General features: G+C 42.5%; 1 protein-coding gene across 11 annotated transcripts in view; it reads right to left on the reverse strand.

The window, feature by feature from the left end:
• The window catches only part of ANKS1A (ankyrin repeat and sterile alpha motif domain containing 1A), a 187,387-nt gene that overhangs the window by 100,743 nt on the left and 59,262 nt on the right, over window positions 1-27,382 (reverse strand). For 8 of the 11 annotated variants that reach the window (XM_089917986.1, XM_089917991.1, XM_022581670.2 and 5 more), the window contains exons 2-5: window positions 11,675-11,755; window positions 9,729-9,885; window positions 7,769-7,831; window positions 387-683 (exon numbers count right to left, since the gene is read on the reverse strand). In XM_089917986.1, coding sequence (XP_089774112.1) covers window positions 387-683; window positions 7,769-7,831; window positions 9,729-9,885; window positions 11,675-11,755 — 598 coding nt within the window. The remainder of the gene's footprint in view (window positions 1-386; window positions 684-7,768; window positions 7,832-9,728; window positions 9,886-11,674; window positions 11,756-27,382) is intronic. The other 3 variants (XM_089917989.1, XM_089917987.1, XM_089917993.1) reach the window with 1 other exon arrangement.

The raw sequence follows: 27,382 nt of genomic DNA on the forward strand, positions 1-27,382 counted from the left end.
AGGAGAAAGCTACCAACAAAGGGAAATGTTAAGTCTCCTGTCGGCAACATCAAGTTGATGGGACTTTGGAGGCGCTAATGGTGGCAGTGGGAACACAGGTATAGGAAGATAATGAAAGTTTTCTAATTTCAAGAGAGAGTCCATAAGCATGTCTTTTCAGGGTATAATGACCATGTATTACCCCTGAAAAGAAACAAAAAATAACAGACTCACTGGAGGAGTTTCTTTGTCTCTAAAGTTTCTCATTACAATGAGTCAGCGAATGGAAGCATCTGACATGTGATGTGAACCGTGCTAAATAGGAACACAGCCCAGCAGCATGGCGCTTGTGCCTTTTCCAAAATGACTAGGTCCCTTGGGCCTGGGAGGTACGTCCGCCCCACTACCTGGTAATTGCTATCCATGCCGGCATCCAGGAGGACCTGGACCACGGCTCTGTGGCCATTCCTTGCTGCCAAGTGCAGAGGGGTGTGCTTCTTAGTGTTGCAGCTCAGGAGGTTGGGGTGTGCGTTGAGGAGCATCTTCACCACCTCCAGCCTCCCGTAGAGTGCAGCCAGGTCCAGAGGCGTCTCGAACTTGTTGTTGCGCATGGTGGGGTCAGTCAGCTCCTCTAAGAGGACCTTCACCACCTCCGTGTGGCCATACTGTGCTGCGCAGTGCAGGGCCGTCTCGTTGTCATTGTTCTAAAGAGTCACCAGGCGGATGATGTCAGAAAGGTGACCAGCAGACTGGCAGACGACTGGGGTAATCACACGTAAAACCATTGAAATTTAAACGAGAAAAATAGCAGCAACACTTGGGGACTAATAGAACTATGTCAGAATCCCACAAACAAGCCCGACTGCTGCAGTCAGCCTCATCTGCCCCAGTTACTGCCAGAGGGGAGCAGTCGGCACCTCAGCCTTTGTAGTCTCCTCTGTGCCAATGTAGACGTGTCTCCAGACGGCAAGGAGAGCCACCTTGGGAACACAGCAGGCCGCGGGGAGAAGCCCTGGCACAGATGGATGCCCGTAACATCACTGCCATTGACTCAATTTAAACTTCAACTGGTTTTACAATTTCTATTGAGCCAACCCCGTGGTCCTGATTCTGGATCTGCTGACCATCCATTGCCTCGCACACAAGCTTTTTGGAAAGAGTTTGTCATCTGCGTAGCTCCATGCATGCAAATCAATTGGCCAACAATGAAAGTTACAGAGCAGAGCACCCAAGATCACTCTCAACATATCAGCCAACAGCCACTGCCAGGGGACTGAGGCACCTGAGGTCAGTCACAGAGTAACGCGGTACCCAGATGCCACCCTGAGCCTGCTCCAGGAGCCTGCCCCAGCCAATGCATGCAGGACCTACAACTGTGCCAAGAAGGGTTTCTTAGGTAAGAAAGATACAATCAGACACCAGAATGTTTTGTGTGAGAGGTGCAAAATATTCAAGATTGTAACACTGCCATTAATTCAAATTCACAACCCCACAGGTCCTCTGATGTCAATTTTGTTTCAAACTAAAGGGAGAACCTGAGATAAAGCAGGAGAAGTTTGTGCTTTATCAACCATCAGAAGCAAAATGTTAATCATTCCAATTGTGCTCTTTCTTTTACTACTACTGACAATGTATAACTAGAGCAGGCACAGAGGAATTTCCATGACCTCTCCATTTTTAGAAGCATTAATGAAAATAATAATTCTCCCACAAGATTTTGAGATTCCTGAATTTATCCAGGAGGCTTCTGCCACTTTGGGGAAACAAAGCTTATGAGGGCATGTGTCCTTCAGGTCAATATTATGCACCTTTCAGTGGTCAAAAGGTAAAGATTAAATGTTTCCACAATTGCGTCAATTCTATTAATGATATTAAAAGTAACAGACTAGAAGTTACCCAAACATGCATGCAATTCCATCTGCTTTTGATCTGGCATTTAACTGCATCATTTTTTCCAGCTACACCAAGTGTATCAGAAAGATCCAGGGCTACTAGGCGCAAGGCCCCAAAAGGCCAGAATGATAGCAAAGAAATTTTTTTTTAATGAAACAAGGACAGAAGGGGTGGTAGCAGGAGCCACATGCAAAGATAAATGCACACAGATAAACAGAGGAAGCAGCACTGAGCTCCAACACAGCTCCAGGAGAGCAGCTGCTGAGAAGGTGCAGACAGACTTCTCTGGCCACAGAATACAGCCAGTTAGCAATGGCCTCCTGTGATACAGCTGGGTCCAAGGGGCGAATTCCATGTCAACCTGAAAGTCTGGAGGGCAGGAGAAACGCTGGGCTGGAAGTAAATCCTTGGGGCTCCCTGTGCCAAACAAACCTTTCAGGCCACCCATATGCCCACTTCCTATTAAGCTATGGCATGAAAAACTTAGAGCTGTCACCTCGTTTTCTCATGAGAAGAAAAGAGAGCTACAGCAATGAAAACTCACAGGAGCTTCCTGTAGAGGGATCCTGGGGCAGAGTTGCAACTCAAAGAAGTTTAAGAGGATTCTCAGCGTTTTATATCTCAAGATTAGCATGACAGCAAGGGCCAAGAAAGTCAGCTTATTCTCATTAAAACTCCAATCCAAAAAAACTCGTTTACTCTGAAGTAGACACTGCTATCTCTTTTATATCCAAGTTGTCTCCCAACAACCAGAATAATCTGTAAAAAGTATGTCATTAGGGCCTGAAGAACTGTAAACCTCTAGGGAAAAAAAGCCTTCTCTGGGTTTTTGCCAGAACTAAAGCAGCTACCACAGAGCTGCCTCGCTAAAGGCATGGTCTTGATCACTACCAGGCAAACTGCCTGCCTATGTTAAAAATGGCCTAACCACATCTCTGCAGTTTATATTCACAGTGTAGGAAGCATCTTATTTATGTTTCAGTCTTGCCAGACATGCTCTGGTAACTACAATACTCTTGAGTTTACGTGTGTGGTGACCACATCTCTCGACTACTGAACACAGGCCATCACAATGAGCTCTTACTACCGCTTCCCCTTGGAGCCTAACAATTTTCAGGGCAAGAAGTCACTAAGTTTTGGATTTATGGACCCACAAGAAAGAGAGGGATTCCAGGGAGGGTACAAACTCTCAACCACCTGGAATCCCTCTCTTTCACACCTTTCAAATCACACCATGGGTGCTTACAACACCCCAAGAGTTCACAGAATCATACTACTATGGATCTGGACTAAGGAAGGGGACTGAGATGAAATACCCCAATTTTCCCCCAAGGCTTCGCACAAACTCCCCATTCCTACTCATCTTGAGACCCACTTTCATTTTTTCCTTGCTAGGTCATTACTTCTAAAAATATATATATATATATATATATATATCCCTATACCCTTTATATCTGGAGACCCCATTCAATGTATAAATCCATTACTTATGTGTTTTATATACATACACACACACACACACACACACACACATAAACTACGAAGAGCAGAAAACCATCTAGAAACACTCCCGTGACTTTTCTCCTCTGGGAACTATTCAAAACCATCACCTCCCAGTGCTTGGATTATAGCCCAACTGCACTCTTGTCCACCGTTGACAGATATCTAAGTTAGGAACACCGGGGCTACAGCTCTCTGGAGCAACGATGGTATAGTCTCTAGAAATATACCCAAATTTGAACAAAAGGACAAAGTGGGTCTACAAAGATTTAGAAGACACAGGAAAAGCATGAGAACCAAGTTCCTCATGTGGAGGAGGAGTCAGACTTACTCTGCAAAGCTCTGAAGGCAGAACTTTGACCAACAGATGGAAGGTTTAGGAAAATAGATATCAATCAAGCATAAGAAACCAAAAATCAGTGGAATCCAAAAAGAGGCTGCCAAGAGTAATTCTGCTTGCTACTAGGAGAAACAAACAAACAAATAAAATAAGGGGTAGATGGCCTGCGTTTTAGGTGAGAAAAGAGGAATCCTGCTCTAGTGGAAAGTTAGCCTAGATCAGTGGTTCTTAAACAAGCTTCGTTTTGGAATTACAAGGGAGCTTAAAGGTAACTAATACTGAGCCCCACACCAGGTCTGCCAAGGTAGCACCTCAGAGGGTAAAGCCCAGGAAAACTAATATTAAAAAGGTTACCAGCCTAGCAGACACCAACTTAAACATCATTCATCATCATCAAGAACAAAACAAACTGACATCGCGTGCCTGGTGATGCGATGCACTAAAAAGGAAGGACGAACATCACTCTGGTGGCATTACTGCCAAAAATGTATAACCTGAACCAAATCAAGAGGAATTATCAGACAAACTCAAACTGAGGGCCAGTCTACTAAACAAACGGCCTATGCTCTTCAAAAATGTCAATGTCTTGAACGACTAGAAAAGGCTGAGGATAACTGTTCCAGATTATGTATGATCCTGGACTGTATCTTGGACCAGAAAAAGAAATTGCTCTAAAGGACATTATTGAGACAATTGGTGAAATTTGAACATGGATTTCTTTTTTTTTTAATTTATTTATTTTATTTATTTATTTTTGGCTGCACTGGGTCTTTGTGGCTGTGCGCAGGCTTTTCTCTAGTTGTGGCGAGCGGGAGCTACTCTTCTTTGTGGTGGGCGGGCTTCTCATTGTGGTGGCTTCTCTTGTTGTGGAGCACGGGCTCTAGGCACATGGGCTTCAGTAGTTGTGGCTCATGGGCTTTAGAGCGCAGGCTCAGTAGTTGTGGTACACGGGCTTCATTGCTCCATGGCATGTGGGATCTTCCCAGACCGGGGCTCGAACCCATGTCCCTTGCATTGGCAGGCAGATTCTTAACCACTGCACCACCAGGGAGGCCCCTGTGGATTACTTTTAAGTGTCTGGAGAAACAGACCTACCATAAGACGAATTTGACTACTGCTCATCTTATGATATTCAGACTAAGTTAAAATTGTTTTAAAAGGGGGTAAGTAAACAATTTTAATAGTTTCACCTTAGCTAAGGATGATGTACATTTGGACTGGTTTATGCTGACTTGCTGAAACAGGAAAAGGTCCATAAGGTGAAGAGGAAGATAAAAGCTCATGAAAACCACCTCTGCTCCCAGGAAAGGCATCTGCAACTTCTTAATTTCTACAGGTGCTTGATAGGACTTAGCACACAAATGTATTTTAGCAAAAACAATTCCTAGACACACCAGGTCAATGAAAACCCATAAAACCTAGGGAGGTTAGAACTGAATCAGCCTGAGAAGAGTCTGCATTCTTAGCACAACCCAAACAGCCTTATCCCTTAACGGAGTTTACGTCACTTGGCCTTTGAGGGGGTGGTGGGTGGGGTGGAGGCAAAGGGTAGTAAAGTTGGCCCTCCTAATCCACGCGTTCTGCATCTGATGAGTCACCCAACCATGGATCAAAAACATTCTGGGAGAGGGACTTCCCTGGTGGTGCAGTGGTTAAGAATCTGCCTGCCAATGCAGGAGACATGGGTTCAAGCCCTGGTCTGGGAAGATCCCACATGCTGCGGAGCAACTAAGCCCATGCGCCACAACTACTGAGCCTGCACTCTAGAGCCCGTGAGCCACAACTACTGAAGCCCATGCACCTAGAGCCCATGCTCCACATCAAGAGAAGCCACCACAATGAGAAGCCCGCGCACCACAACGAAGAGTAGCCCCCACGTGCCACAACTAGAGAAAGCCCACACACAGCAACGAAGACCCAATGCAGCCATAAATAAATAAATAAATAAATAAATAAATTTAAAAGGTAATGCTTAAAAATAATATATTCCAGGGGAAAAAATCTAGAAAGTTCCAAAAAGCAAAACTTGAATTTACCAAGTGGCAACTATTTATACAGCATTTACATTGTATTATCGTATTACACTGTATTATTAGGTATTATAAGTAATCTAGAGATGATTTAAGGTGTATGGGAGGATAGAAGTAGGTTATGTGCAAACACTACACCATTTTATACAAGGGACTTGAACACAGTATCCACAGAGGTCCTAGAACCAATATCCTCTCAGATACTGAGGGAAGACTGTATTTCCAAAGAGAGAAGTAAGTTCTTATTCCATTTAGACGAAGTTTCTTTTATGTGTACAAAATCAAGGGATAGGAAAATGTGCTTTTAAGAAAAAAAGTCTTACCCTTTAATCAGAGCTTTATAAGCTAACTAAACTAACCACCAAGTCGGGAAACAATCACTTCAAGGTGCTTCCCCCCAAAACAAAACCCTGAATGGACCAATACAGCAATGTTGCATTAAGCTTCACTCACTAGTAACAAAGAATAAATTCCAAAACGCCCTTTCAGAAATACCACATGGTATATACCTTTTAAAATTAGGACCTTAAATATTACTAGTAACCAGATATTTTTACTTCATGTACATGATCTTATTTGAACTCCAAAATAATCCCGCCAGGTAGATGGTATACCCCATTTTATAGAAGAGGAAACTGAAGCTCAGAGAAATTAAGTAACTTGTTCAAGTCAACACCAGTAAGTGGCAGCACAGAATTCAAACTTGGGTCTGACTTGATCTGTGAGGGTTTTCCACTCTGCTGCACTACTTCCAAAAAAAAAAAAAAAAAAAAAAAAGAAGATGAAGTATCTTCCTATCTTGAAGATTAGAAAACAGAATTGAAAGTGTGGGCAAACTAAAACTACTGTGTTCCCCCACTCCAGATCAAACTGCTTTTCCACGATTAGGGCCCAAAAGCTGAAGGAAATCTCCCGTAGAGCCTGCCGAGGTCCAGCCCATAGGGACCTTCATTTGCTAAATCAGTATTTTCAAAGAAAAACATGAACTATCTGCCTTGCATTTGGAAATGCGCAGAAGGACCTTACATTTCCCTTCCCAGCAGCTGCTGTATTATTCAGAGCCAAGTGAAAGGTAGCCGATGTGAATAATGCAGTGACTCAACCAAACTCCAGATTGTTGCCAAAAAGCAAACCTCATCGGAATGAAACCTTGAGTCAAAAACAGCAGGTGAGAGCGCAGAGGAGACAGGCTAACACCATCACCCAACCCACCAGCTTTGCCTCCAGAGGCAGCGGAGGGCCGAGGCCCGAGGCCGGACGTTCATCACTAGGCCCATCAGCCCGTTATTTATCCCAGCCTCACGGGGGAGGGAGACTCAAGGCAAGTGCCCTGCTTGGCCCTGCAACTTCATTTCCTATTTCTGAGCTGTTCCAAGGGCCAAGAGTGACCAAGCAGAGAGAGAAGCTAATGGCTGGGGAGAAGGGACTGAGGCTTCAAAGCCCCAGGCACAAACTCAAGGAAAAGAGACAGGAGCCACACCAGCAGCTTTTAAGAGTAAAATGGAGTCACCCACGCCCTGGCTGCCACACCTCCACCACAAGCTATTGTTCGGATTCCATCTCAAGAGAAATATCGAAAGCAAACTTAAAAAAAAAAAATTAATCTAGGAAGTACAATTTAATTATTTTCTGTGCTTATTAAAAACTATGCTACTTTGCGTAACATCTTTTAATTGCACTTTTCTTTTTCGAATTTAAATGCTTTTAGAAATCACAATAGTAAATTATGCCCATAATATGGTTCCTTCTATTTCCCCAGTTTGGCCACTTCTAAGCTTTTCAGCCATTCCAGGAAAAGAACCCAAGCTTTCCAGAATTGGTATGGGTTTTAAAAACAAAAACAAAACCCACTGAAGCTTCGTTTTCCCATTCCCAGGCAAGCCAGAAGCAGATGGGCTGAAGCGGACAAACGTCAGGTTGATGAAGAAGAGTCTGAGTGGATGAGAGTGGAAGCCAGAGAGGACCGAAGAGAAAGTGCAGCTTGGAGAAATGATGCAGAGAAATCCTGGCAGCGAAAAGTACACACCTTGGCATTGATATAAGGGTCAAAGGGGCCGTACTTTTTGAGTTCTTTGATCTCAAGAGCATTCTATAAAAAGGAGAGGAAAAGAAAATGTGATGATAAAATGGATGAAATATATCAAAGCAATGCACAGCCCCGAGGGGGCCCAACACTAGACAATTTGGATCTGCCCTCTGGGTGCCTCAAAAGGAAGTTAATGGGGAAGACAACCTCCAGGGCACCGCGCTCATCACCCCTCTCATCCAAGCTTCCAACTGAAGCAACGTTAATGGTTTTTAATAAATCAGTGAAGTACTTGTAACCACTGCCTAGATGCATTAGGTTTTTCGAGCTATTGCAGACGTTGTGCCCTGCCCCTGCCCCACCCACCTGCCTGCCAGATACGCAAAGCACTGGGCTGGGTCCCACTTATCAGTGGACACTCCAGGCGGGAGGCGGCTGTGAGCAGGACAAGCTAGCATACTCAAGTGGCTCAAATATCCAAGCAGCTGTGTTCCAAGGCAAAAGTGAGCAAAGACAGGATTAGAAATGGTGGCTGAAAATTTCTTAAACGAGAAGGACTTTAATGGGTGACTAGATTTTTCCACATTGAGGAATATTAGTTAAAAGCAAACCTCTTTTATAAATTTCCTCCAGATAAGAGAAATTACTGTCATATTAGCCAGGAGGAGTAAAGTTGCATTTAGGTTCTAAAGAGGCAATTCTAAAGAGACAATTTTCCTTCCTAATGTTATAAAACAAACATCCTCATTGATGATCTTGAATGTCTGTTGCTCACCTACCCAGAAAATACAGCCAGAAGAGGGAAAGGGAGGCCAATGAACAGCTGTACACAAACAATCTCCAAGTGGAGAGAGCTGGGAGCACTGCTGTAGTTTTCTCACCCCTCACAGTGAAGCTGCCCTTCTCTGAATCAAAAGTGTGCTCTTAACAGCTCACTGAGAATGTGCATGGTCTTGCTGACAGGGGGACTTCAAGAATGGTTTCCTATTTTTTTGAGGAATAACCCTGATCTAATCCTCCAGGTGACTGAACGATCTCCTCTCAGCAAAGTCACTAGTAAAACAGTCCTAAGCTTACTGAGAAAGGGCAGCATCTCTCTCCTTCAAGCAAATAAGAAAAGTATCTACTTCAGTTCAGAGCAGAGAGGGCAACAGGAGAATGGCTTGTCATTCAGAGAGGGCCCATCTCCTCGCAAATCGACACCATCTCAGATCCAAACTACAGGGAGGTGTATTTTAAGACAGGTTTGTCTAGAACTTACATAATTCAAATATAACTTTCCCAAAGGAATAAATATAAAGAAGAGAAGGTACAGTCTCAGAGTATATGAATCCATGGCCAGTGTGTGGTGTTTCTGCTCAAATGCTGCCTTTTTTATTTTTTAAGAATTCTCTCTGCTTTGTCAAAGCATGGTCAGTAGTAAATGAACATTAGAGGACACATGGAAATGACCTTCATTCTGCTGAATCACCTCAGACCTCCACTCACGTGTCTTTGTGAGTTCATTTTTCAGCACTAGCACTCGTACCACCACTTCTGCAAGTTCTGATGCACGTAAAACAAGGGCATGGTTCACATAGTACCAACACATGCTGGGAGTATTTCTGTTTACCAGCTAAAGCTGTACTGCCACGTTGATGGCAAAAGCCCACCAGTTTGAAATGAACTCTGGGCAATTTTGCAGGATTTGCATTATTTCCAGTTTTGCACGTGAGGTGAGTATTTATAACTTTGTTACAGTACTATTCCAAATCTGCATGATTCAAATGCATATGAAATGCACCCTTCATGGTACAAGGTTTCCCTGACGCACTAGAAGGAGTAGCGCTGGGAAGAGGGGAATCACCCTTAGGCCAGGGAAGAGCTGGTTCCCTGAGATCTGAGTTACGGGACTGAGACGGTGATGGGGCTGCCAAGGTCTGGCTGTAGCTGAGTGGAGAAAGCTTCCCTTCCCTCCAACCTGTTCATTGACTTTGGTGTGTGAGGGCCCCTGATGGATGAGCAATCGCACTATCTGGGCATCTCCTTTCCAGGCTGCCAAGTGCAGAGGGTAACAGCCTTTAGAGTCAGCCACATTGGTCAGCGCGTCGTTCCTCAGAAGAACCTCGACCACATCCCTAGAAGGCAAAAATCGATCATGAGTTTGCAGAACCCACAAGTCTTTCGTACTAACAGTTCTGCACATCTGTTTGGCACAAAGCCCTTTCACAGAGATTATCTCACCTGGCTCCCCATCTCTACCTGAGCTCACCGCCCAGCTCTTCCTTTTATTCCATGAGCTACTTGTACAGCTGTTGACAGCAGCTGAGCCATCTTGAGGCACACTACACTGACTCATCACCTCCTGGTGTATCTGGGCTTTCTACATAATCCATCTATTTTCCATTATTTTGAAAACGTCTAGTCCCCTTGTCTAAACCTTGCAATGTTTCCTTGTTTGTGATGTTGAAACAGCATTCAGGGATAGAATTTACATAAAAGCAGTCATGCAAAACAAATATCATTATTCACCACATTATTCAGAGCACTTAGTGATGTGGGAGCTGGAAGCGGACACGCAGAGCAGAATTAAAGTGGTTGCAAACATAAGCCAGATGCATATGGTATCACTTGATACATCCAGAAAGAAGGACTTGGCTTCCTTCTTGGTGACACCACTAATTAAGTAGATATAAATGTATAACTATCCCTACGCACATGAGGTCAAAGAAAATCTCCACTGTAAATAAAAACAGCATCTGGAGATGAACTTGGCTAACAAGCTACAGTCATTTAAGTCTGAGATTCACTTTAATTCAGGTTACCCACCATTTAAGGTGGAGGGAGTCTCTACAGATTTTCTGTTAGCTTTGTCTAAGATGGTTATAGAAAAGACCACATTACAGGAAATGATCACATTCCATATATCTTAGAAAAGTTTAATGTAGAAGGAAACAGCCATTGCTTCTTTCCGGCACATCAGCATCAATTAGGCTGGGCCAAATATTGCAAAAGTGAGACAGAATACCATGAGGTGGTAGGGCCCTGTTCTCGCTCGGAAAAATCTAAATGGTCCCAATAATCCTTCCCCATAAAAACTAAACTTCTACTGCTTATCTCCTTTAGTATTAGGCCTCAAACTCTCCCCGGTGCCCTGTCTTCTGTTACACTCTGTTTTTCATTCTTCCTGGCAAATCTACGTACTGTACTCCACCACTCGGCCTGCTCCTGCTCTGAGCCTTGCCATTCTACCTCACTTGAAGGGCAGCGCCCTCTTCAAGCTGCCAAACCACTGAAACCTGTGCCTTCTCTCAAACCACCACCCACCCCCTTGCCAAAGCACACCTTCTCCAGAAAACTTCCCAGACAAACCCCACACAAATCACAAATTCCTGATAACCTCTCTATACTCAAGGGAATTAAATAGGCCATATTATTTATTTATTTTTCCCCTTAAAAATGGTTCTTGTTGTGGACAAGGCTAATTTTATGAGGAAAGAGTAGCAAGCAGAAAGATAAAGTCAACAGAAAGAAAGTTTCTCATGACCACTCGATCTATTTTCAGTTTATAAAGGGACTGGTTACATAATACATCATCCAGCACCATTATGTTCTGGCTGCCCCACATTTGAGCTTCGTATTCAGATCATTGCAAGGCACTGCCCCATTTCAAAGGGGAAAAGAATAAGCAGAAGAAAGGTAAAACTTAACCTTTGGTTAAAGTTATTTGGGGAGTGGGGTGGGGAAGGATGTTTATATTATACACTAAAGAGAGACTCAAGAATTCTGGACGGACTAAATTTAGTTTTTCTCTGTTCTTCAGCATCCCTGCTTTGTACACCTTTACAGAAGGAAAAAATTTAAAAAGACAATCTGAAGGCCTGGGTTCTGAAGAGTGGGGCAGGAATGTAGCACGTTAATACTTACTTATGGCCATTCAAAGCAGCATGGTGCAGAGGTGTATACCCAGTGCTGTCAACACAGTTCACATTTGGCCCTCTCCAGATGCTACAGGGGGAAAAAAAAAGACTGAAGTCACAAACCAAATTTAGAGACATCTAGCTGCCTGGAAAAGGATTCTGTGTGGCGGTTAACCAAACGGGTTACTTCCACATGACTCCTGATAAAAGAAAGCAGCTACTTACTACAGAAATGCACAGCACTGAGGGTACACAATGGGGTGCTGAACAAGGAGTCAAGTATCAAGACAACGGTGTCATCATTTCAGAGCTTGTTTTCCTGTATCATTCTCCTCATTGGTAACTTTATTACTCACTCATTCTGGGACTCGTGTCTCTGAATACTGTCAGGATTGTAAGAACAGCTCGTTGAAAGGTCATCAAAAATATCACTGAACAAGGGACTTCCCTGGTGGCGCAGTGGTTAAGAATGAGCCTGCCAATGCAGGGGACACTGGTTCGATCCCTGGTCCAGGAAGATCCCACATGCTGTGAAGCAAGTAAGCCCGTGTGCCACAACTACTGAGCCTGGGCTCTAGAGCCCACGTGCCACAACTATGAAGCCTGCACGCCTAGAGCCCATGCTCTACGACAAGAGAAGCCACCGCAATGAGAAGCCCACATACCGCAACGAAGACCCAATGCAGCCAAAAATTTTAAAAAATCACTGAACCAAACCATTCAGTCAGTTACAGGTACTGAGTACCCACCTCTACTCCTGGTGACTGAAGTCTTGAGAGAAACTCTAGACCAGATAATCAGGATCATTCAACCACAAGGACCAAGATCAAAGAACCCACATTCATAAAAGCAGCAGGATACATGTGTTAAGATGCAAGGGACAATTCTGTCTTTCCTTTGTGAATATGTCTTATTGGTAATAAAAAGAATAACAACAGAATCTACAATTTGAGTGCCTTATTTGAATCAGACTAAGATGGTTGAAATGTCGTCTCATTTAATCCTCAAAGCCTTAATTCTGACTTCTGTTTCATACCTTACTACATTGGCCAGAGCTTCTAAAATACTATTAAGTAGTAGAGGGAAGCCTTGTTCTGTCCTGCTAATGCTATTGGCAGTTAGTCAGAGGTAGACACTCTGTAACATGTAAAGGAAGTATCTTATTTTTTTCCTTTTTAAATGTATTAGAAATACTGTTTAATTTAAATACATTTTTGCATCTATGGATAATATCATAGTTTTTCACAGTGAACCAACTAATTTTTTTTTTTTTTTTTGCGGTGCGCGGGCCTCTCACTGCTGTGGCCTCCCCCACTGCGGAGCACAGGTTCCGGACGCGCAGGCTCAGCGGCCATGGCTCACAGGCCCAGCCACTCCACAGCATGTGGGATCCTCCCGGACCGGGGCACAAACCCGTGTCCCCTGCATCAGCAGGCGGACTCTCAAACAACTGCGCCACCAGGGAAGCCCTATCAATAGCTTTCTTAATGTTGAGCCATTCTTTCATTCCTGGAGTAAACCTTATTTGGCCATTATCCATTAGGGCCATATCAGTGACTTCTACTTGAGAGTATTTTACTTAGCATTTTCACATCTTCATTCATAAAGGAAGCTGGTCTAAAGTTTTTGCTTTTTGTGCTATCATTATTGGGTGATATCAGTATTAGGTTTAAGTCACAGATCACCTGGGCAGCTATCTACGCATTTCTATATTCAGGAATCACTGACATAGAGCACTAAAATTATAATCACCAGTAAAACCATCTGGGCCCAGAGCCTTTATTACACAGATGTTGGAAGCAGCATTATTTATAACAATAAAATTTTAGAAATAGCCTAAAAGTCCATCAACAGAGAAATGACTATGATAACTAAGGTGGGGACAGATAGAATATTATATACTATTTATATTGCTGTGTAATAAGACAGAATAGAGGTTACAATGTAATGCTAAGGAGAAAAAAGAAAGAAAATTGTAAATATTGTAGAGAAAAAATATATATGAGAGACATTTATCCGGACTGTAAATTGAGTGCACAAGTTTACCCCATCTCCTGTCTAAAGCTGTATGAAGTGAAACAATTCCCACCCTACACCACAGATAACTGATGGACATAAAACAGATAGAGAGATTCAGCCTAAGAAAATAAGAAAAAATGTTATCAAGTAACTGGCAATGTTGAGGGATTCCTAAAAGACAGAAATCAGACAAGGCTACATCTACAGAAACACAACCTAGAAGAATGCCAATTAAAATAATCACATACCACTTTTCACCTGTCAGACTGACAAAAATGAAAATGATGACATTATAAAACGCTTGTAAAGATCAGGGAAACAAACACTCTTAAATACCACTGGTATGAATTTAAATTGGTGAGTTCCTCTGGGAAGACAATTCAGAAGCACCCACCAAAACCCAAAATAGGCATTCACTCTGGGCCAGCATTTCCACTTCAGGCACTATCCAACAGAAACACTTGTACACGCGCACAAAGACACATCCTTGTTCAGGACTGATCCACTGTAAGAGTAAGAACTACAAATTTAACGTCCACCTATAGGTAGGGAGTTAAATACCAGGTACCCCAATAAAATGAATTATTACGTAACAGTTAACAACAAAGGAAAGAAAACAAGTTGGACTGTTTTGTCCTGACGTGGAAAGATTTTATAAGATATGCTGTGTTAAAGTGAAAAAAAAGAAGTCATTGTATAATATTCAAAAGATGAGCCCTCATTTTATAAGTACACACATGCACACACACACACATGCACACGCATATACACACACCCTTGGATGGCGATGGGAAGCATGCTCATCCAGTGTTGGCAGTGGTTCCCTCTGGGGAAGGAAGCGTGTGTCGCGGGGGCACCACAGAGTGGTGAAGGGGGACTTTCACGTTCTGCTCTGTATTCTACCACACTATGTAAAACACAGTGAGAATACATTCATGTGGTAGTCTTTTTAGAATATTTTTTTTAAGAGGGGAAGGAACCTATGTACAGGGAAAAGAAGAGAAAAAAATGAAATGTTAATAATAAATGGTTGTATATGTGTGACATGGGTCACTTTAATAAGCATGTAGGTATTTGGCTTAAAAGCTTAAGACAAATTTTAAGTGAAAAGAGAGGACATGTGTACTGACAGCTACATTATTTGTTCCTTGTCAACTAAGGAAGCTGGTGACAAGGTCAGGAGCTTGAGTTTCTTCCTGGTGTCCCCATCCTCCACTAAGCTTGGATTCCTATAGCACCTTCCAAACGAAGAGTTAAAAGCAATGATCTCTTTGTCACATTTATACCTAATTTCCTAAACCAAAAATAATATGCCTATGCCTGACAATGAATAGAATGATGGAAAGTGAAACAGATCTGGAAAACCTAGGAGGTACAATTTTCATACCTAGTTTCAAATCGCCCCACAAGACAAAAAATCATCATTCTATTATAAACTAGGTGACACTAAAACCCAAAAACAAATTATTTGCCCCAAATTACAAGCCAAATCAGTGGCAGATCCAAAACTCCCATGTATGGTGCTCTTGGCCTTTGGCCAAACAGGGACTTTGTGATCTAACCGGATGACAAGATGAAGTGACGATGCAGTCATACAAGGTCGCACACAATAGCAAGATGACTGGAATAAACAAGAGGAGTTGGGAAAAAGGGAATAGTAACACTGGTTAAAGCAGCTGGGAGCTCAGGTCTGTCAGCTCCTAGTACTGCATTAGGAATCTGCTACCTCTTCAACCATCTCAATCCAGGTCCCAAAGTAACCTTAAAACTGAGGTTTAAACTGCCCTTGCTTTTAACAAAAAGGCAGAACTGAGCAAGCCCTCTGTCATTTTCTAACTTTTACCTCCATGTCTCCGGTTTAGAGGTGATTAAGTTTGGATATCCCATACCAGCACTAAAACTACCTCAAAACAATTAGAAAAGACAAGGCAGAAAGATAAGCACTTTCCTGCATAAAGCTGCAACTTTCCCAACTGGGTAAGGCCTTTTCCCCTCCTTTTGCTCTAACTAGCATTTCTTCTAAATGCTCATGGGGAAAAATTTGGGGGAATGGGGAATATATTAAATAAAACCTAAATGAAGATAGAGAACTGTCATCTCTCTGCCTGGAATCTTAGCTTCAGACAGGATGGTAGTAACATCCCCCTCCACCCAAGTTTCTTCCCTTTTGGCAGCCCAAGAAAAGAGCTATTTACAATCTAGGCCTTCCTCCCTATCACAGCTGTCCTATTAGGTTTCTCTAAAGCAGTAAGTACCAAAGGGCTGATCACTGACAAACAAAAGCAGAGCACAAAGCACCAAGAGAACCAGGAAAAGAAAAAGAAAGGTACAGGAGATCCCTAAACATTTAGTGCACCATCACCACAGCACTGATTACATTTGACCTTGGACCACAGTGAATTCTTTATGCTGCGCTTCCATACTATATATTTTAAGCCCTTTAAGGGACTCCTTCATGTTTCCCAGAGCACAGCACTGTGCAAGGAACTGCCCAGGGCTACCAGTTTGCAACTTCTAACATTCGGTTTTTCCTAACCTGCGACCCCAGTGTGACACGATCTCTGTGTAGTGTAACGAACCTGCTACTCTCTATCCATTAAAAATGGCAACAATCTCTTGATGGGACATGTAAGCATACTGCATCTGAGGTATCTTTACATAAAACACAGAGACAGAAGAACCGTAAGTTGGAACCAAAGTGGCCAGTCCACTTTCATCTGTGACTACTCTGTGGGATCAGGACTAAACGATATCCTACAGTGGCTCTTAGCTGTCAGCAAGCTTGCTTCATGTTGTCCAGTTACCTAACTGCTTACTTCACACAGACAAGTAATGGCATCTCAATGGGCTGGCAGAGTGTCCAATCCAGTTCAACTGAAAAAATGTTTAGGCACTATCTTCCATACGCCAGAAAGTTATAGTCTCCACCCTTGAGGAGAGTGGGGAAGTCAGACAAGTAAACAAATGACGATACACTGCATGAATTCTAGGAAGTATGCAAAGCATAGCTCATGCGGAAATGGGAATAAGGGAGGCTTTGCAGACAGACGAGACACTTAAGCTGAGCCTTTAAAGCTTAGATGGAATCAGCCAGGCAGGAGAAACAAGGAGGAAACGCCCAAATTCAAGGTCTCCCGAGTAGTCCCAGCAAACTGGGGCAAGTGCAAGTACCTGTGAGTGGCTGGAGCATGATGGTGAATGCGAGGATGGAGAGGCAGGCAGAGCCCGGTCATGAAGGGTCCCGTGGGCCACTGAGAGTTTCAAGCAGGGAATGATAAGATGTAAGTTTTACAGAAATCCTTCTGTTGACAGCTGGGAAGTGGGAACTTAGTGAATTTGTTATCCACCATACTGCTGATGGTTTTAAATATTTCCGAATTTGAAAAAAAATCATTATGCTAAGCATTTGTATAGACGATAGACTGGAAGAAGTGTGTGACTAGATCCAGGGAGCCCAGCTACCAGTTAGCAATTCAGGCATGAAGGACCTGAATAAAGGCAGTGGTAAGGAGCGCTGAGAAAAAAGGATAGATTCAATAGAAAAGACAGGATCTGGTGACCAAATTGGGCGGGGGCGGGTGTGTGTGAACAATTCAGTGGCTAATGAGAGAGTAATTTGAGGAGGAAAACCCGTGTTGCTTTGTTTCGTGATTGTGGCAGTATGAGGCAGGGGAAGGGCGGAGGCACAGGGAGTTTTGTTTTGGATTAGTTGAGGCTGAAATGAATTTGGACTCCCATGTGTAGATGTCCAGTCAGTAGGCAGATGAGGGTCTGGAATACCATGGTTACATGGTTAGTTTAAAATGACAGTGCTCAAATGTTGACAAACATGTATGTTGCCCTTACAACGATATTATAAAGTAGGGAATACATGTTGTTATTTCCATCTTACAGGTAAGAAAACTGAAGTCCAAATGACTTACTGATTGTCATATAGCTAATTAACGTGGAACTGAAACAAAATCCCACGTCTGACTTCTAATGCATATTCCTTCTAGTTTATTCAGGCTCTTGACCTTAACTGTTGAGACAAAACAACTTGGAGGGACTTCCCTGGTGCCTCAGTGGTTAAGAATCTGCCTGCCAGTGCAGGGGACACAGGTTCGAGCCCTGGTCCGGGAAGATCCCACATGCCACGAAGCAACTAAGCCCGTGCGCCACAACTACTGAGCCTGCGCTCTAGAGCCCGTGAGCCACAACTACTGAGCCCACATGCCACAACTACTGAAGCCCACATGCCTAGAGCCCGTGCTCCACAACAAGAGAAGCCACCAGCCCGCACACCACAATGAGTAGCCCCCACTTGCCGCAACTAGAGAAAGCCCGCGAGCAGCAACAGAAACCCAATGCAGCCAAGTATAAATAAATAAATGTATTTTTTTAAAAAACTTGAAGCTCTGTGGGTCTCCTCCTGCATTAGTCCTTAGGAAGTCAAAGACTCTCAGAACACCAACTCGGAAAAGGGCCTGCTCCATCACTGACCCTGTGAAGAGGGAGCAACGGCAACAAACTTGAGGGGGAAGAGAGGTTCTGGGCAGCTCTCCATCAATTCTTCATTAAATCATTAAGGTCTAAACAGGAGTTTGTCTCATCAGCCTTTTTCTGCCAAAGGCCTTCTCTGTTTTCCTCTTTTAGTTATCCTTGCAAAGGCAGATTTATCTCTGAACCTCAGGAAGGACTGGCAGTTTTCCAACAGAAGGAAACACTGTCCAAAGTCAGTCTAATTTTAAAAAGACTTCATCTTACTCAAATGAATTTGACACGTCCTTACTAAAATGCTTTCTACATAATTAACTGTTGAGGGTAAAAGGAGAGATAATAAGGAGTCTAGGAAACCATTCCCATTGTCAAAGAAGCTTGTGATCTTTGAAGAAAGACACAACTTACAGACATGAAATGATCAGACAAGAAACCCCCAAAACAATGCCAAAGGAATTCTAGTTGACTGGGAAAAACTGAACATGTATTTTTATTTCTGCTCAATCCTGAAACCCACTAAAATGAGAGTAAAAACAAACAAAAAAAGAATACGAGAAGGATAACAGTGAACATAAAATGTCAACATTTTTGGAAGATGAAAAGTAGATAAATTAGCAAAGCTAAGAAAGTGAATCCCTGCATCCAGGGAAGGGGATGCCAATTCACACAAGCACCCTGGGAAGGGTCAGTGATTAGAAGTAGCTGGTGGCACAGGAGACCAGAGATGAGGAGGGGCTGAAAACGAGGACTGGATACAAATTCTGTATGCAGCAGCATTAGCCCACCAGGTCTCCGGTCACATCCAGGGCAGCCAGTAGACTATTACCCCTGCACCCAGGCAGGAGAAGGTGGATTTATTTTGTGAAGAAACTGAACCAGGTGGGCTCTAAACCCAGGGACTTTAGGAACAGCAGAAGTTAGGAAGAGGCACTGTACCGAAAACAAAGGCCCTAAAAGGAAGTTTACATCCTGAAGGACGAGGTTCCAGACCTGCTCACCCACTTGGCTCCCAAAATGCTAAGAGCCCTACCCTCCACTTGCAAACAGAAGGTTAGAAGATTTTTTCCTGTAGAAACCAAATGACTCCACAGAACGGTTCAATAGATGCTGACTTTCAGGGATTCCCCAACAAAGCAGGTGGATTCCTGCCCAAACACCCTAGATAGAGCATATAAAACCCAACCCTGACAAGTTCATCCCACCTCTATATAGACCATCCAATCGGCTTTTTTGGTGTCTCACTTTTAAATTAAAATGACAACCAAGGATCACCATACATTTGAGGAACCATACATTTGAGGAAAGCATTCAACATGAAAAGAGAGAGCACAAAACAAACAGAATAAAGGGACTCTAAGGAACCAAATAAAACTTCAACCAAAAAAGCCTATTATCACACAAGAACTGGATTAGAAAAAATTGGAACAATCAGTGTAAAGCTTTTGGAAATTAAAAAATTATAGTAGTGGGACTTCCCTGGTGGCACAGTGGTTAAGAATCCGCCTGCCAATGCAGGGGACATGGGTTCGAGCCCTGGTCCGGGAAGATCCCACATGCCGTGGAGCAACTAAGCCCATGAGCCACAACTACTGAGCCTGTGCTCTAGAGCCTGTGAGCCACAACTACTGAGTCCATGTGCCACAACTACGGAAGCCCGCGTGCCACAACTACTGAAGCCCATGCGCCTAGAGCCCATGCTCTGCAACAAGAGAAGCCACCGCAATGAGAAGCCCGCGCACCGCAATGAAGAGTAGCCCCCGCTCGCTGCAACTAAAGAAAGCCTGCGCACAGCAACAAAGACCCAATGCAGCCAAAAATAAATAAATAAAATAATTTTTTAAAAAATTACAGTAGAAATATAAATATAAATAAAGAGCTAGATGATAAAGTTCAGTAAATCCTTCAGAAAGTGGAACCAAAAAAGAGATAGGAAATTCCAGAGAAAAGATAAGAAAATTAGAGGACCAAGAGTTCCAGAGAAAGAGAGGAGAAAATTATCAAAGAAATAAATTTTCCTAGAACTGAATGATATGAACTTCCAGTTCAAAGAGTCCATCTTATACTTAGTACAATAAATAATTTTTAAAAAGACCCATCCCAAGGCACACTGTGAAATTTCAGAATACATGGGATAAAGAGAATACAGTCTCCAGAGAGGAAAAACAGTTCACATACAAAGGACTGACTGGCATCAGAATTTTCAATAATTTCAAGACTTTCAAAAAGTCTTACTGCTTTCGTTTCTGTAAGCCATAAGACAAAGGAGCAATGCTTTCAAAATTCGAAGGTGAAATGATTTCCAACCTAGAATTCTATAGCAGACAAAGAATCAGTCAAGTATAAACAGAGAATAAAGATATTTTTAGACATGCAGAGTCTTAAATTTTACCTCCCACACACCCTTTTATCAGGAAGTGACTGGAGGATGCGCTCTACCAAGTAAGCGAGCAAACCAAGAGAGAAGACAGGCATCCAGGAAACGGGACAAAAAAAGGCAAAGGGAATCAAGTGTACAGCAAGCCTCAGAAATACCCAACCATCGCTGGAGGATGCAGGGCTTTGGCATCTGTGGGAGAAAATAAAACTGACAAGATCAACTGATGGGTCTGCCTGGAATGTGGAAAAGAATATTTAGGGATTTAAAAAGTATGGTTTTAGTTTGGGGATTAAGGGTGAGCTGGACATAGGAAACTCAGAAAACCAACAAGAGAGGCAGAACGAGAAAAAAAAAAAAGGATTGGAGTATATTAATTGGTTCAGCAGGTGAATAATACTAATAGCATAATAATATAAACATTAGATACTGATGTAACTAAAAATTGTGACATATCTGAAGGATGAAGGGGGAGGCAGTGGACCGAGAGAATGCAAGAAAGCTAAACCCTGCTCTTCCATAACAAAGACTGAGAGAGAATGTGTAAAATTTTTAAATCAAGAAACAGCAACATAAGCATAATAATCAGAAATATGGAGGAAACACCTGAAGCTCAGAGCTAAGAGCTAGAAGTGGCTGCTTTCCCAGAAAAGAACTCAGGTGTGTACAAATGCCCCCTGGTAAGGATGGTGCAGAAACGATTCTGACACAACACGTCAGGCTAGACAAGTCCTTGTCAACTATGAAATGTATATTTCTGGTCACCTTGGCTTTTGTGGCCATGAGTTTTGTGTTTCAAACATGTGACGAAAGGCAGTGACTTTGAAGGGTTTATTCCCTTATGAGAGAGAAACACAGTGGAAAGGCAACGCCCCATTTTAACCTCACAGGTGACACAACTCACACAAAAAACTTGGAAGGATGGCCCCCTTTTTCCACAAAGCCAGCAAGGAGCTCTCCCCTCTCCTGCCAAGAACAAGGGTCTTCTGTTTCTAGTCAGTAATCTGTGCACACACAATACCCACCCTCCGCCCACCACACATACACACAAACCAGCAAGTTCCTGGAGAGCAGGGACTGTTAGAAACCTTGTACATTCACGCCAGTAACTGCTATTTTCAATCACTGCCTCCCTATCAACGCCGGTAAGGGGAAGGGGGAATGGGAATGGTGGCAAGAGGGAGCACAGTCTCAACATGGACATGGATATGACAACCTGAGACAAGATACCACCGCGGGAGCGCGCTGCTCTTACTGCGATGCAGTCATGAGGAATAATGTATAATCACATTTTTACAAGCCATATTTCCCTCACCGTTTACACTATTACTTTGGGGGCCCTTATCTTTTATTTGATTCAATTTACCTCAGCCTGGCTTCTTAACACTCCAGCATTCACTGTTTCTGTTCCACAACAGCAGGAAAAGTCACAGAAGTGCTGAACTGCATGAAAATGGTCTCCAGAGTTCAAAATTCTGACTCCTGTCACATCACATGCTCCATGATAGCAAGGACCGTGCCCATCTTGTACCACCTTCCCAAACATGCAAGCACACAGTACAGGGCACAGAGTAAATAGTCAAATATTTGTGGGGAGGGGAAGGAGCAGAAAAGCCACTGTGCTATTCTAGGTTCCTTATAATAAATAAGACCAAGCCACTGCCCTAAAGAACCTCAGAGGCGTAGAAGCAAAAAATTATAATGCAGTGAGATTCGTGCTATAAAAAGAACTGCAAATGCTAAGGGAACACGGGTTACAGCTCGGATGAATGGCATCCGTTCTCAAGAAAAAGGGATGAAAGGGCTCTGCAACCAGGGGGAAGGGTGTGTGATCACACTGCAGCCAAGGTGATCTTTTAAGAGCAAACACTTCCTAGTTTTCTGCACTCCTAATGCAGGCTCTTCTTTCCTAGAAGGTCGGGCTCCCTCCTGCCTCCTCCCCAACCCCCCGTTCCCTCCTGCCTCTTCAACTCCCCTTCAGCATTGAGCAAAGCTCTCCTCCTCAGGGAACTCTTTCCTTTCCTCCCCAGGCCAGGCAGGGCTCTTCATGAGCTACTTGTAGAGCTCCTTGTACTCTGCCTTGATGACAATGATCTCAGTTCAGAGCTCTGTATTTGTCATTATTTGATTGCCTTTCTCACTAGACCACAAGCAACTTCCGGGCAGATCGGAATATGTTATGTTTACCACCGTATCCTCACTGTCAAGAAAGCACTGCACCGGGCATATGCAGTAAGAGAAATCTACACATAAAGGTGTGAGAAATCTACACAGGTAAGAGAAATCTACACATAAAAGCATGAGGGGGCCTAGCTATTTAAAGATGGCTATGGTGAATTACTTTTTTAGATTATGGAAACTATTTCTAAGAACTCAAATATCCTGTCAAGTTATTTTTTGAGTAAAAAATAATGTACAGATTTGTCTAAATATATGTGCAGATTCATATTCTAAGGTAACATGGTTACCTGGAAAGAAAAAGCAAGGTTTCTTGTATTGTTCAGTGAGTATATGACAGAGAGAGAGAGAGAGAGAGAGAGAGAGAGAGAGAGAGAGAGAGAGAGAGAGAGAGAGAGAGAGAGTGTGTGTGTGTGCGTGCGCACGCAGAAAAGCTTTTAAGAATGATTTGCTCCTTGGCTTGTCAAAGTCCACAGGCTTAACTGAGCTGGGTAGGAAGGCAAGATGCCTTAATCAGTCACATTTGGGGGCAAAGATGCCTCCAACTTAGGGAAACCATAAATCCTGGCTTATATTTGTTGTCCCAGCATAATTATTAACAGAATCCTAGCCTGGACAATAAATTATATGGTCACTTTACTCCATCCAGACTTTGAGACCCTTTTCTTGGTATTTTGAGTCTAAACGGCCTGGAAATAACAGCCAATATTAAATGTTTGCTATGAGCCAAGTATACTTTAAGTGGATTAAACAACTCACTGTTTACTTCCCACCAGAACCCTATAAGGGAACCCTAGGAAACTGACAAGTATGGGGATGAATAACTTAACCAGAGTCACAGAGCTGGAATGGGTGACACTGGTTTAACTCCAAAATCTTAACACTGTGCTATATACAACTTCTTGAAAACCACTCTCTCAGCTGTTTTTTCTCATTCCTGAATAAGATGAATTTCCCACAGCTCATACACTTTCACTTCCACCCTGCTTCACATTCCCCGCCCCTCATTCATTGTCTTACTCATTTTTTTCTCTCCAGGGTTATAGGAAACCAATAAAGAGTCTTGAAAGAGAGGCACTATATTCTAGGTAGGAACCGGGTCCCAGAGGGAAATGAATAGAGGTAGTTAACCAAAAGATTCCTATTAACATTTCCAGAAATCCAATTAGCTGACAAATCTTGTTACTTAAGGTAACTACTGAAAGCATCAACATTATAATGAAAGCTACAAGCTGACTGAATTCATTTAATCTTAAAGTATTTAAAGATGATAATTTTGTTGTTTTAAGGAAATTAAAATAACAAAATTTCAAGATAGAAATTAATAATGTAAAAGTCATGTACACCTCCAATGAAATTTATTATCAGATTCTAGGTCCAATACACACCACATATATTTCCTAAATGTCCCAAGCATCACAACAAAAATAGTATTCTGAATGTTGCTAATTTGTAAGCTGAATGTCAAAGATCTAATTTTTTTTTCACACATGCAACTGACCCATATGAGTGAATCCTGGATTTGACACATTGCATTAGCTACAAAATCTCTAGTAGATCATCTAAACTTTATATAAAGTAGACATGTCACTTGTCCTATCCCTACCCTGAGAGAGTTGTTTTATGGAATAAATGGGATAACGTATGTGAAAAAAATTATAAACTGGAATTTAAAATATAAGGGTTTGGCATCAATATCTAAAGTGACGCAAAGTATTCTAAAGAATGAGACCAGTGTATATGTGCTGACATGAAAAAACGTGGAAGATATATGAAGTGGGAAATGCACCTGCATAACAGTATGTAGCGTATGATCTCATTTCTGTAAGAACAGTGTATTTTTCTAAGCCTATACTAACATATGGAAGGCTATATACCAAACTGTTGAGACTGATTTGTTCTAGGGGTGAGGCATGTATTACTTTTCAAATAAAACACACACACACACACACCCCTCTCCTTGACCAAATTTTAGTCAGGCTCCTCTGAACACTCTTTTCAACTAGGCCTTGACTTTGGTCCCCATCCTATCTTTGACCTGCTCAGCCCAGTTTTAGCAAGAATTCTGTTAAGTAAGTTTATCAAGAGTTCTCCCACCCTTGATACCTGATCCAGTTCCTCATCCCCCCTCTTTGATGTCTAAGCCCTTGGCCTGCCTATAGCAAGAATCCTGTTAGGTCAGTTTAGCAAGAATCCCCCTATCCTTGATGTCTCCTCTTAGAAATTTTCCATCCACTGACTCACTCACCCTCCTCTTTGGCCCAAAATCCCCACTGGTCCTTGTTGTATATGAAGATGAGCCTGGTTTCTCTCCCCTATGGCAATACTCCTACTGCACTCGTCTGAAAATCTTCCTTACTCTTTTAACAAGTGTCAGAACAATTTTTCCTTTAATAGCACACACATCCACTTTTTTTTTTTTTTTTTAAAGTCAAGCCAGATCTATTCCAGAAAGATGGGCTTCCAGTTACAAGATTCTTAAGAGAGTTCTCTTAAGAAGGGGTTCTGGAGTAAATTTATTTCTGGATTTGGTCTCCTTTTTAAAAACCCTCCTGTGGTCTCTGATTTTTCCAGCCTCTGCAGGATGAAAATCAATTATTCCCATTTGCTTCTGAATGGAGCTCTTCAATTACAGAGGCTTAAGAACAAGCTTGCCCAAATGACAGCAGTAGCAGTCCCCAGAGGAGGGTACCAAATAGGTCAGGGATTTCAAAGGCTGGTGGATTTTAGAACACATTATAGGAATTGTACAAAATGGTGACCTACTGCTAGTTTAAGTGATGGTGAGATTAGGGAGGTGAATGAGTCAACAGGGGGTTACCAAATCCCAGATAGTCTACATTCTAAAACAGTTCACAAATTTGTCCCTTCCTTTTCATTTCCAAAATCACTGCCTTATGCCTGAAATAACCTCCAAAATGATCTTGACTGCCTTAAGTATCTTCTTCCATTGACAAAATCAAAATACACTCTTTCCAAAATGCAGCAAGTGATCCCCCACCTGCAGCGAACCCCTGCCGTGCCAGGCAACTAGTCCGCGGCAAAGACTTCTGATTCAAGCACCATCGTTTACTCTGAAGCAATGCAGCTATGATACAAGTAACCACCCCCTTCTCAGAATAATTTTATTAAGAATCTCCTCTCTGCTTTAGTTCTGTGTAGCCAAGGTGACTTCTGCAAGCAGATTATTTCCTTTCTAACAATTACATCCTGTTCTTGAAAGAAACATGGCAATTATTATTATTTTTTAACATCTTTATTGGGGTATAATTGCTTTACAATGGTGTGTTAGTTTCTGCTTTATAACAAAGTGAATCAGTTATACATATACATATGTTCCCATATGTCTTCCCTCTTGCATCTCCCTCCCTCCCACCCTCCCTATCCCACCCCTCCAGGCTGTCACAAAGCACCGAGCCAATATCCCTGTGCCATGCGGCTCCTTCCCACTAGCTATCTACCTTACTACGTTTGTTAGTGTGTATATGTCCATGACTCTCTCTCGCCCTGTCACAGCTCACCCTTCCCCCTCCCCATATACTCAAGTCCGTTCTCCAGTAGGTCTGCGTCTTTATTCCTGTCTTACCCCTAGGTTCTTCATGACATTTTTTTTTCTTAAATTCCATATATATGTGTTAGCATATGGTATTTGTCTTTTTCTTTCCGACTTACTTCACTCTGTATGACAGACTCTAGGTCTATCCACCTCATTACAAATAGCTCGATTTCGTTTCTTTTTATGGCTGAGTAATATTCCATTGTATATATGTGCCACATCTTCTTTATCCATTCATCCGATGATGGGCACTTAGGTTGTTTCCATCTCCGGGCTATTGTAAATAGAGCTGCAATGAACATTTTGGTACATGACTCTTTTTGAATTTTGGTTTTCTCAGGGTATATGCCCAGTAGTGGGATTGCTGGGTCATATGGTAGTTCTATTTGTAGTTTTTTAAGGAACCTCCATACTGTTCTCCATAGTGGCTGAACCAATTCACATTCCCACCAGCAGTGCAAGAGTGTTCCCTTTTCTCCACACCCTCTCCAGCATTTATTGTTTCTAGATTTTTTGATGATGGCCATTCTGACTGGTATGAGATGATATCTCATTGTAGTTTTGATTTGCATTTCCCTAATGATTAATGATGTTGAGCATTCTTTCATGTGTTTGTTTGCAGTCTGTATATCTTCTTTGGAGAAATGTCTATTTAGGTCTTCTGCCCATTTTTGGATTGGGTTGTTTGTTTTTTTGTTATTGAGCTGCATGAGCTGCTTGTAAATTTTGGAGATTAATCCTTTGTCAGTTGCTTCATTTGCAAATATTTTTCTCCCATTCTGAGGGTTGTCTTTTGGTCTTGTTTATGGTTTCCTTTGCTGTGCAAAAGCTTTGAAGTTTCATTAGGTCCCATTTGTTTATTTTTGTTTTTATTTCCATTACTCTAGGAGGTGGGTCAGAAAGGATCTTGCTGTGATTTATGTCATAGAGTGTTCTGCCTATGTTTTTCTCTAAGAGTTTGATAGTTTCTGGCCTTACATTTAGGTCTTTACTCCATTTTGAGCTTATTTTTGTGTATGGTGTTAGGGAGTGATCTAATCTCATACTTTTACATGTACCTGTCCAGTTTTCCCAGCACCACTTATTGAAGAGGCTGTCCTTTCTCCACT

Source organism: Delphinapterus leucas, chromosome 10 (assembly GCF_059928025.1).
Source record: "Delphinapterus leucas isolate spDelLeu-1000000601 "Yukka" chromosome 10, BTC_Dleu_Yukka2, whole genome shotgun sequence".
NCBI lineage: Eukaryota > Metazoa > Chordata > Mammalia > Artiodactyla > Monodontidae > Delphinapterus > Delphinapterus leucas.